The sequence below is a fragment of the Schistocerca gregaria genome, chromosome 3, assembly GCF_023897955.1.
Source record: "Schistocerca gregaria isolate iqSchGreg1 chromosome 3, iqSchGreg1.2, whole genome shotgun sequence".
Lineage (NCBI taxonomy): Eukaryota > Metazoa > Arthropoda > Insecta > Orthoptera > Acrididae > Schistocerca > Schistocerca gregaria.
Genome location: NC_064922.1, coordinates 95,056,297 through 95,069,126, shown reverse-complemented (window position 1 = coordinate 95,069,126; position 12,830 = coordinate 95,056,297). Strand labels below are relative to the sequence as shown.

The 12,830-nt window shown below is 41.6% G+C and overlaps 1 protein-coding gene across 1 annotated transcript in view; it reads left to right on the top strand.

The window, feature by feature from the left end:
• Window positions 1-12,413, top strand: part of LOC126355266 (uncharacterized) — a 110,378-nt gene extending 97,965 nt beyond the window's left edge. The window contains exon 3 of the mRNA XM_050005553.1: window positions 12,263-12,413. Within this exon, the coding sequence (XP_049861510.1) occupies window positions 12,263-12,413 (151 nt within the window). The remainder of the gene's footprint in view (window positions 1-12,262) is intronic.
• The last annotated feature ends 417 nt before the right edge of the window (window positions 12,414-12,830 follow it).

Below are 12,830 nucleotides of genomic sequence, written 5' to 3'. Positions count from 1 at the left end.
TGAATGTGCTTCAGTACAACACATGATTCCCAGCACCCTTCCAATGATAACTGAGAATCTATGCAGCATATTTCTTGATGCTATGTCACTTTATAAATTACATTTTCAATTCATGCTTGATATAATGTGGCTATTTAACATGCTCACGCAGGGTATTTGTGAAATTCTGTATGCCAGAAACTGATAAAAATTTGTGTGGCTATTTCACATCGCAAATAGCAAATCTCCTTTCCTAATCTAATTATTGGTCTGTCACATTATTTATACTTTACCATATAAATAGCATACCGGACCATAATTCACAAAATACCAATATCAAACACCTATCAGACTCACTACAAGCAAAAAGTTTTATGTTAGAAAATAGTTTCACAATTCATTCATATGTTCCAGTTTCTCATGCTTGAGATTGAAAAGTAGAAGTATCAAATTTTTGTATAAATTTGGAATTTTTTATTCTTCTATATTATTTGTTTAATGTCCCTGTTTCTTCTCCTTCCTCATTCCAACTGTGTCATCACTAATCCCTTAAATATTCCTGCCATTGTCAAAACTTATTCTCCTGTTAACTTCATTAATCCTGACAGAATCACAGGTTCAGTTATCCTGCCTTTATTCTCTGGTGAGGCATTATTGCGTGATCATGTGACCAGTTTTCCATACTATTTCTAGAATAAAACTTAAGCTTCTGCTAACCAGGGACTCACTCTTAGTAGTGTAGAGATCTGACAAAAATTTTCTGCCAAAATTTCATTTTCTTGGATACACTGAAAAGATAATACCATATATACTCGAAAATTCGGGCATGTTTTTCCTGAATTTTAGGTTGAGAAACTGGGGTGCACGGATTATTCAAGACATTTTTCGTACTGCTCCACATCCAACAATACATCCCATGATACTATTGCATTGTTGTGGCCTCAGCCTGTGATGCATCAGTAGCATGTTAGGAGTGAAGCATTAACATCTTCAAACTTGTTAATTATGGCTACATGTTCTCATTATTGCTCAGACACTGCTGAAGAAGAAGTGAAAGCTATTGAAGAAGCCAAGAATAGTGGAAACCGTGCAGCAGGAAGAAAGTACGACATGAGTGAGAGTTGTATTTGCAACTGGTGAAAAAATAAAACAGCTTCAAGAAACTAATAGTAATTGCTGGGTATTTTGCGGCCAAAAAGCAAAGCATCAGGACCTTGAGAAAAGGCTCTGCGATTATGTAGATCAGAAGTGACAATACGGATGTGCAGCGATGAGTGAAATGGACCAACTTAAAACATTGTCTTGACCCAAAGAACTAGGCATTACCAGTTTCAAAGCGAGCCAGGGCTGGCTATCAACTTCTTTCAACCAAAATGGTTTAGGATTCTGGATGAAAACTACTATTGCTCAGCGGCTTCCAGATGATTACAAGGAAAAAAAAGTGAATTTTCATTGTTATGTGGTAAATCTAGACCATAAACAGTCCTATATATTATCGCAAATTGGTAATGCGGAACAAACGCCAGTCTATTTCCAATAGCCGCTCAACAAGACAGTGAACAGAAAAGGAGAATCCAGCATCATAATACAAACTGGCGGCAGTGGGAAACAAAGAGGTACAGTGATGTGTGTAACTGACAATGGACAAAAGCTACCACTTGCGTGATATTTGTAAGGAAAAATATTCCAAAAATATCAATAAAAGGCATACTGGTATAAGTGAGAGTGAATCCAAAACAGTGGATGGACAACGAACTTATAATTGACTGGGTAACACATGTTTGGCAATGTCGTTCTGGTGCATTACGGAATTTACACAACGTGTTGGTCCTGGACAGCTTCTGCGGACATACAACTAAGGAAGTGCAAGATACATTACAAAAATTGAAAACTTACTTGGCCATTATCCCAGGAGGCCTATCATCAATCCTACAATCACTAGATGTGTGTATAAACAGGCCATTCAAAGCTACACTTGAACAGTGATATACACAATGGATGGCTGATGAAAACCATAAACTCACGCCTAGTGGAAAATTCAAATGGCCGGATTTGTCCCAGATTTGTGAATGGGTGAAAAGTGCATGGGGCTCCATTCGCAACTACGGGTGGAAAAATCCTTCAAAAAATGTGGAATCTCAAATTCACTGGATGGAACAGATGAAGACACTCTACGGGAAGATGGTGAAGATGACAATGGTTCTCTCACTAGTGATGACGATGAAAGTGATGAATTGTGTGGTAAGAGAAGAAACGTACTGGTATTGACTAAAATAAGTTATTGCACATACCTTATTAACAAATTCTTAAACAAGATAATTCATCTTTTTTTTCTATTGTAGGTATGCGTAGAGTCCTGGCTGGCAGTGATCATATTCCCTGGCCACCCGCTCATCCAATGGGCCAGCCGGCCAGCTACACTCTGCTTGTCTCCCGCCTGCCGGCTGGCCAGCTGCATTTTAACGATGTATCAACCTGTACAGCAGTGTTGCTTCAAACCAGTAGTTATTTTACACACTTTTGAACACATTGTAAACTTGGAACAAATTTTTTCCTTGTAAATGAAACAAACTAAAGCAAAAAATAATTTTTTTTACTCTTCCTCAAAATTGGAGTATGAAGATTATTCGAGGGTGCGGATTATTTGTGTATATATTGTATGTAATCTTTCCTACCTGTTAGGCATTTGTTCCCACTCTGATAATCTGGTCCTATGGATTCTGCTAATAATTATAACAATGCTGATAGCCACTCACCCTGTCAACCTTGTGAAACAAGGTTTTTTACCTTCAACAATATGAATATGTTGCACCCTGAAATTGCTGCATGTGGCAGATACCCCATTCCACCTGCTCCCCACCCTCCACTTCCCCGTACATGCAGCTCTGATTACAGAAAACGTATAATGCCAAAAGAACCGACTCTTGTGATTCATCATTACAGTGCATGACATTAGCACTTTGCTGAAAGCCAAAAAAAACTTCATCTAAAGGCACTTTCCAGACAGCAATAACAGACTGAATAGTACTGTAATGACTGTATAGTGAGTGCTCTTGGGGTTCCATTTTGTGAGAAATATAACAACAACTGCTTTTGTTGATGTTTTATGTAATACATAATTGCAGCAATAATGCAAGGTGAGAAGAGCGATGGCAGTGGTGAAAGAATCACAGTAAGCTTTGGAGAGAGCCTGTATGGGTGGACACTCAGGTGTGTGACCCTGTGGTAGGGTGAAGGAGGTCAGAAAACAGCTGGTTACATTAGTCTTAATGGTCTCTTCAGTGGATGGACGGGAGAAGGAAGTGAAACCATCAAAGGTTGATTAAGGCCCACATGCCACAATAAATTGAGTGGGAACACCAGTAATCAAGAGGGAATGGTTGAGCTCTACAGTGAAGTTTTCAACAGCTTTACCATAGACAGTGATCATAGTTCCACCTCACAAGTCGAGATTATATGTGCAAACAACACCAAACATTCTTTTGTAGTCAGTGCAATAGTTAAAATAGCTCTGATAGCTGCACATGGAATTGAGCCACATTGCCAAGAAAAATGTCTCCAGGAGGGCAATGAAAAAGACAGAGGAGATGTATAAGAGAGTTTGTAGTTCAGACAGGTGGCAGAAAAGTGCTACACTTCTACTGGAGTACTATGCTATCAGTGTTCCATGGAGGCATGAAGGAACCAAGGAGACAGGTCATGTTGCAGGGCTGCCTGCTCCCTCTGGTTGCGAGGATATGTCATCAATACACATTTGTTTTGAATCATGGTTTGTAGAGGTGTCCTGAAACACATAGTCCACCATGGACGCTATGAACATGCACAGTCTGGCTCCATGGTAGCCACCTGGATGTCCACTATTTATTGTCCTTGTCCTTGTCCTCACCCTCCTAATCCTCCTCATGGTACTCATGTTACTCATCCTCCTCATCCTCCGAATGTTTTGCCTTCTTCAAGGGCTTGTATGCCCCAGTTTATGGGATAGATGAGGAACACAAAGTCCTACAACCTGCAACATGTGGCTCCTTCAACCACTGACTGGCTTCTAGTTGCAGGTCAGGAGAGTCCTGGGAAGGGAGCATCCAAAGAGATCCCTCCCTTACAGGGAATGCTGGAGGAGAGTGTTGTTTACCCAGCCAAGGGTTGGAGACTGGTGTTCACAGTGGGTAGGAAGTCAGCACTCCCAAACTTTGTGTGGGCAGCTGTAGGAGGAGGACCTCGAGCCACATGGTGAAGTAGAAGACATGGAGAGTGAGAGTATGGGCATAACAGAGGATGAAGTTATAGCCCTAGCCTACAAGCTAATCACAGTCTTACATGTAGGATGTATAGCACCATATTTGTTCTTGGCATCTTGTCCGTTTGCAAGTCAATCTAGGGGCTGGTATTCTGGAATTTTCTTTTCCCACTGGACAAATGTAGAGCCCAGTGAACAAAGGGAATCATGCTCCCTATAACTGACACAGCCACAGTGATAGCACAAAGTGTGCTTGAATCTAACTTACATCGACGATCAGTATAAATGGAACTGCCACTGCAACACAAAAACATTTGTTCAAATTACAAACATTTGTAGCACCTTGTGGGAGGAGGAACATACACCTTGTCACTGCACTGATACACCATCAACTTTATTAGGCAACAAATCGACTTCAAAAGCAAAGATGAAGTTTCCAGTATCCACTGTGTTGTCTTACATCCTCCAAAATTAACATTCATAGGTATACTGCAGTGAAGACTAGACATCAATATCAGTTTAATGTGTGGACTGGAATCTTAGTTCTGGTAGGACCGTATGTTTTCCTACTACAGCTTACAGTTGCTGCCTACTTTACGACAGGCCCCGGCTAATGAGGAACATGTGACTTATGTCTGATGGAGCACCATTACATTCCAGTCTCAGAGTTCTGATTGTACTGAATGGATGGACAGGTGGAGAGAACCAGTTCTGTGGCCGGCACGTTCTTCAAACTTTAATCTTTTGCAGTATTATCTCTGGGGATAGCTTAAAAACTGGTTCATCCATCTGATCACAATGTACAAATGATACATCAATGTGACACAGAAGCCCACAAAAGCATTCAAAACTATTTGAAATTGTGCAACAGTTCACTATTTGATGAGTACATACATGTTCAGAAAGAAGCAGATGATATTTTAAGCATTTATTATAAGTCTCTATTTTGCTGCAAAAATTTCGTTAGTAACTCAAAAACAACAGTTTTTTGAAATGTGTAAATATAACATTTTTTATTTCTTTTTCCATAATACACCTTTCCCCAAAGTTTTTGGAAGTAGCTATGCAGGTAAGTTAAAGACATCAATACAAATATATTTTGCTGCAGATAGAGAATAGAATAATTTTTACTAAGTATGTAGGTGAACTTAATATATTTAAGTACTATATTGGAATAGTGTAGTTTTTCATGTGGTGTTATGGCGTTGGGTAGTTGTACCAAGTTTCTGAGGTCATCAATACCTTTGTAGGGTTTCTATATTGTATAATTTTCTGAGGGAGGTTTATTATTCTTATGTTAGTTTGCCTCCATCCAAAACTCTCAGTCCCTTGCGGCAGTCTCATACATTAAATTAGTGGATATTATGGACTGAAATGATTTTCAAGTGGACAATATTTGTTTCTTCATGCCATAACAGCGAGGGTGTGATGTACCTATCACAGTTTTTAATTTGTTTTCTCTTCCTTTGTGAAGTTTATGTTTCTGTATTCCTTACAGAAATGTGTTACATAGGTATCATATGACCTGTCACAACGAGTTTAATGCTTAACAACTAATTATGTGATTAAGAGGGTGTCCTGTATGTAGGATGTCTGTCGTATATCATAATTACATTTGTGGGACACATTTATAGGGAAATTGATGACATTTAAAAGTTAATAGAAGTTAGTGCTACATCAAACAAACATTTCAGCAATCACATAGTATTATACATAATGAACACGTTTACATGTACACCACGTTTCACTTTACACATCTTTTGGTTTTTGCATGGGAAAGGTTGCAGTCAGACTGTTTCTCTTGGACCATCACACAGTGATTTCTTCTGTGAAGTCTGGAGTCTTGATGCTCTGTCTTTGATGGCTTCCTTTTACACATGCATATTTAGGCATTTGTTTCCAGGGAGGAAGTTACAATATGGCATCAAAATTCAAGATGCACCAGTTTCTCATTATCTATGCACATGTCACGCATTTTGTTCAGCTGTGTGATTGCAGTAGATTAGATTAGATTAGATTAATACTTGTTCCATAGATCATGAATACGACACTTCGTAATGATGTGGAATGTGTCAGGTTAATAAAAGATGTCTGTACAAGAAATTACATTACACAAAATATTGCATGGCACTAATGATTAAGTTTTTTTTTTTTTTTTTTTTTTTTTTACTTAGTTTATATCTAAAAATTCAGCCAATGAGTAGAAGGAGTTGTCATCTAGAAATTCTTTTAATTTATTTTTAAATGTTAGTTGGCTATCTGTCAGGCTTTTGATGCTGTTTGGTAGGTGCACAAAGACTTTTGTGGCAGCATAATTTACCCCTTTCTGTGCCAAAGTCAGATTTAACCCGGCAATGTGAAGATCATCCTTTCTCCCGGTGTTATAGGTATGCACACTGCTATTACTTTTGAATTGGGTTGGATTATTATCAACAAATTTCATAAGGGAATATATATACTGTGAGGTTACTGTGAAGATCCCTAGATCCTTAAATAGATGTCTGCAGGATGACCGTGGGTGGGCTCCAGCAATTATTCTGATTACACGTTTTTGTGCAATGAATACTTTTCTACTCAACGATTAATTACCCCAGAATATGATGCCATACGAAGGCAGTGAATGAAAGTAGGCATAGTAAGCTAATTTACTGAGATTCTTATCACCAAAATTTGGAATAACCCTAATAGCATACGTAGCTGAACTCAGACGTTTCAGCAGACCATCAATGTGTTGCTTCCAGTTTAACCTCTCATCAATGGACACACCTAAAAATTTTGAATATTCTACCTTAGCAGCAGACTTCTGTTAAAATTCTATATTTATTACTGGAGTTGTGCCATTTACTGTACGGAACTGTATATACTGTGTTTTATCAAAATTTAAAGAGAGTCTGTTTGCTGAGAACCACTTAATAATTTTGTGAAAAACATCATTTACAATTACATCACTTAGTTTTTGGTTTTTGGATGTTATTACTATACTTGTATCATCAGCAAAAAGAACTAACTTTGCATCTTCATCAATGTGGAATGGTAAGTCATTAATGAATATCAAGAACAGTAAAGGACCTAAGACCGAATCCTGTGGGACCCCGTGCTTGATAGCACCCCAGTTTTAGGAATCAGCTGTTGTTTTAACATTACACGAACCACTTATTTCAACTTTCTGCATTCTTCCAGTTAAGTATGAATTAAACCATTTGTGCACTGCCCCACTCAAACCATAATGATTTAGCTTATCTATAAGAATTCCATGATTTACAAAATCAACGGCCTTTGAGAGATAAAAAAAAAATACCAATGGGTGATGTCCGGTTATTCAGAGCATTTAATATTTTATCAGTGAAAGCATATATAGCATTTTCTGTTGAAAAGCCTTTCTGAAAACCAAACTGACATTTTGTTAGTACTTTATTTTTACAAATATAGGAGGCTACTGTTGAATACATTACTTTCTCAAAAATTTTTGATAGAGCTGTCAGAAGAGAGATTGGGCGGTAGTTGTTGACATCCGACGTATCCCCCTTTTTATGCAATGGTTTTACAATGGCATATTTCAGTCTATCAGGGAAAACACCCTGCTCCAAAGAGCTATTACATACGTGGTTGAGAATCCTACTTATCTGTGGGGAACAAGCTTTAAGTACTTTGCTGAAAATGCCATCAATTCCGTAAGAGCTTTTACTTTTCAGTGAGTTTATTATTTTACTGATTTCAGAGGGAGAGGTTGGTGGAATTACAGTTGTTTCAAACTGCACAGGTATGGCCTCTTCTATATTAAAGTGAAGTATCATTTTTTCCCCTCTGACAAATGTTCTGTACAGGCTGATGTTATGATCAGCACAATTAACTCCTCCTGCATTTTCATAGCAAAGATAAATCATTTGAGGTTGTTAGATCATTACTTTTTCTTTTCACTCTTCAAAAATATTTTTCACTATGTGAAGTGGTTTAACTGTTGTGGAGCTGGAAAAATTGTGACCACGCGATTGCAATTTCATCTGGTAACTACTATACTGCTTGGCTTGTGACTCTTGAAATTAATTGTTTCCCGAGCTGATATCTTCATCTTCTTCTTGTTCAGTAGGGGCATCTGATATCAGCTTCCATTCAATTGTCCATGCATCTTGGATTCCTTTATCATATAATTTAATAAGGAAGGAAAATGATGTGATGCAATTGTCAAAACCAGGGGAAAATAGTATTTCCCCAAACTCAGCAACACTGAATAATACTGACGAATGATACTTGCTCTTAAGCCCAATTGTTTGTAGTTCTGCAGTATGGTGGTACTTTAATTTGCGCAAGGATACATATTTTTAAAGTATCAAGTCCCCGCAGCTTCAGTCCAAGTTTTGTAGCCACACTATATTTTTTTTCTACAATGAATTGCCTGCACCAATTTTTACTGAAAAATGTCAACATTCTTTTATCAGTGCTGTGATTTCCTTCATGGAGTGTATTGATTGTTTTGGAATCATTTGACAAGCAAGTGAAATAACTGCCTCATGTTAGTCAGCCTGTTTGGCTTATTTAGATCATCACTGTCACGTAAGTAATAAGTCTACTTTAGTTATTATGATTCTGAATCCGCAATGGGAAAAAAAGTTGCAGCAACATGTTCTGCCGCAATTCTTCAGTATAACTGCTAACTGAAATTACTTCAATAAATGACCTAATTTCAATTGAAGTCACATCACTAAGTCTAATAAACTGGAAACATATTGGTATGTGACTGTAACAGTCATTATTAAAAAATGACCAGATCATTTGAAAAGGTCTTGAAATGTTGGAAACATAATATTGTTGACACCAATCTTAATTAAACTCAGCAAAGTTACCTTTCTCCCAGTACCACCATTTTCATTCTGTATGCTTTCCCTTGCACTTACCATTTCTCCTCTTTCTCTGTTCATTCTCAGTGTGTTCACATTCGATAACTAGTTGTTCTCTTTTAACACATTCAGTTACTCGATCTTCTTTACCAGTTCTCAATTGTTTCCCTTGAAAATTATCTAAATCTGCAATAGTTTCATCACCTGAATCCTCACCAGTCACACCATTTCAGGAATAAGCCAGACAGTGTGCTGTTAGTGAAAGTTGCCTGATGGTGTTCATAGTGTCATCACTCTATACAGCATTTACAAAGGATTCTCTCAAACTGATCCAAATTGAAACACATATATAACAAAAATTATAGTACATTAACATTTACAATAAATGAACTCCCTTTTTTGTGACTGGCACACTATACATAGTAGGGCAATATATAACACTGAATTCTGTGTATCACTGTTGGCAACATACTATTTTAACACAACATAATAAATTGTTTCGTTTCAGGTTGTGGATATAAAACTAACAGATTCAAACAAATAAAGTGTATATTACACAAATGTGTTTGTACAAAATGAGGTACGATTCTGCCTGTTTCGAAGCATGACACACACACACACACACACACACACACACACACACACACACACACACACACACACACACACAAATTTATGATGCCAGTGAACTCCACTGGAACAAAGCTATTTTTAGCTACATGTAAAACATTGCTATGAAATAGAGGAACACAAAAAACTAGATCCAAAGGGAATGACAAACTTACCTAAGATAACATGTAGCTTAAACAACAGATGTCCATGCACTACAAGTTATCATCGGGTGCCACAGTCACGCCACAGGTAAGGTCTGGTGGGTATGGTGGCAAAGCTGCGGGGTCAGCCATACCAGGTGCGGTCGGCCAGGCCACTCGGGTGCAAAAAACTACTGGGGTCATATTAATCCAAGTCAGAACTACAAAAAACAGACAAAGAGAGGAGTTAAACAACTATATGTCAGCCCCAAATGGTCAGAATAAGAGACCACTAGAAATGGACATGTAAAAAAGGCTAAAAAAACACCATACAGAAATGTATGTCATAAACTAAAAATTAAATGGTCTTCGACTTATTGCTTTGCAGATAAAACGTAAAAGGCAGTTACAGCCCGCAAACAACGATGGCTAAAAAGGCATTAACGATATGCTGCTGAATTACAATAATCTCACCCCCACTGGTGAGATGGTGAGAAAACACCATCCATGATGCTGGGAAAGGCTTCATAAACTGAACAGTGTTCCCATGAAGCGAGCACCATTGGTGATGGAAAAGGGACACCACTGCCTGACAAACAACAACAAAGACCATCGGGAATATAGTACTTCGTGGGCTGATGTATGAGGACTGCAGCCGCCACTAACACGTGCAATTGGCTGGGTGCAAGGCATTTCACTCGCAAGGACCTGTGTTCACAAGGCACAGTGCTCATGAGGTACTGCGCTCCCAAGGCAGTGCAGTTGGCCAGAACCATCAGGTGTGGTTGTGAGGCAGTGTACTCGGCTAGACACAAGAGATTCAGTGGAGACGTAGTGCAGGCAGCCAGGACATTCAGGGTGGGTCGTGAGGCTGTGCAGTCAAAAGGCCTTCCAGTGCGGTTGTGGCAGTGTGGTCAGCCCAGACAATGGGGTGGGGTCAAAGGCAGTGCCCTTCAGGTGTGGTTGTGAGGCAGTGGAGTCCGCCAGTCCCTTCAGGTGTGGTCATGAGGCAGTGTGATCAGCCAGGCCCATCAGGTGTGGTTGGGAGATGATGCAGTCGACCAGCCCCATCATGTGGGGTCGTGAGGCAGTGTGGTCATGTGGTCAGGCTAGGCCCATGTGGGGGAGCACAGTGAGACGGTGCACTCGGCACAGCGCATCATGTGGTGTAAATGCAGTCAGCATGGCCCATCTGGTGGAGGCTAAGGCGGTGAAGCCAACACGGCCCATTAAGTGAGAATGTGGAGCAGTGTGGTTGTGAAGCAGTGGGCTCTGCCAAGCCCATAAATTGAGGTTGTGAGGGGGGCATTTGGTGAGGCCCATCAGGTATGGACATGATGATGCACAATTGGCCAGGTCCATCAGGTGCGGTCATGACGAGGTGCAGTCATCCAGGCCCATTAGGTGGGGTCGTGAGGTGGCACGGTCTGTCAGGCAAATCAGGTAGGGACAAGAGGCAGTGTGTTCGGTGAGGCACATCTGGAAGGGTTGTGACGCAGTGCGACCAGCAGGCCCCATCAATTGGCATCATGCGGCAGTGCGGCACTGCAATCAAACAAGTATATAAGTTGATGTCATGAGGCGGTGCAGCTCTGCACTCATCTAGGCCCATCAGTTGGGCCCGTCATGTGGTCTGGCAGTGTGGACGGCTGGGCCAATCATGTGGGGTCATGAGGTGAAGAGTTGGCATGGCATATCAGGTGTGGACACGAGGCAGAGCAGTCAGCATCGCTGAACTTGTATGGTTGTGGGGCAGTACGGCAGTGTGGTCTGCAGGCACATGAATTGCGACATGAGGCACAGTGGTTGGCCAGGCCCATCAGGTAGGGTTGTGCGACTGAGTGGTTGGCAAGGCAAACCCTGTGCAGTACTGTGGCAGAGTAGTGGGCCAGGCAAGTCCAGTGGGGGAACTAGGCATAACGGTTGGCCAGGCAAAGGAGATGTGGCCGCTAGGAAAAGTGTTCGGCAAAGACCATCAGGTGGGGTTGCGAGGACGTGCATTTGGCCAAGCCCACCAGGGAGGGGGAGGGGGGGTGGGCGTGAGGCAGGGTGGTCAGCACAGCCCATTAAATAGGGTGGTTACGTGGAATGGCAGTGCAGTCAGGAGACCCATCAAGAGTGGTCGTAAGCTGGTGACACAGTGTGCTTGGCCAGACCCATCAGGTGGGGCAGTGAGTCAGTGCTGCAGTGCAATCGGTCAGACCCATCATTTGTGGTCTTGAGGTGTAGCAGCAGAGCGGTGTGAAAGGCCCATCAGGTGTTGTCTTTATGTGCTGCTGTGAACGAGGGAAAACCGGAGGTGCGCCGAGGCAGATCACTCCTACAGGACCATCAGGAGTGGTCGCAAGTAACAGAGATCAGCCATGCCCATCAGGTGAGGCAGAGAGACAGAGCAGTCAGCCAGTCCAATCGAGAGGCATTGTGGTCAGCCAGGCTCATCAAATGTTGTCACAATCCAGACCAGTCAGCCTGGCCAATCAAGTACGATTGGGAGACATGGCGGTCAGCCAGGCCCAACAGTTGCTGTCAGGAAGCAGAATAGTCAGCCAGGCCCAACAGTTGCTGTCAGGAAGCAGAATAGTCAGCCAGGCCCAACAGGTGCACTCATGAGGAGGTGCAGCAGTGTGGTATGCAAGGTCCATCAGGTAATGCCGTATGGCAAAACGTTCAGACAGTCAGATCCCATGAGGTGGGAGGCTGTGTGGTCGGCGAGGCCCGTCGGGCCGTGTCCTGACGCAGTGCGGTCGGCGAGGCCCGTCGGGCCGTGTCCTGACGCAGTGCGGTCGGCGAGGCCCGTTGGGCCGTGTCCTGACGCAGTGCGGTCGGCGAGGCCCGTCGGGCCGTGTCCTGATGCAGTGCGGTCAGCCAGGCCCGGCGGGCAGTCTCTTCATGAGCATAAGCATACCCCACACGGTTATCAAACATCGAGCCATCTTTATAAATAACCTCCGAGTTATGGCATGCGTCGAGGAGAGCAAGAAATTGGCAGGGCAAGACTGCAGGAGGAACTGAATTTTTTGTCCATCG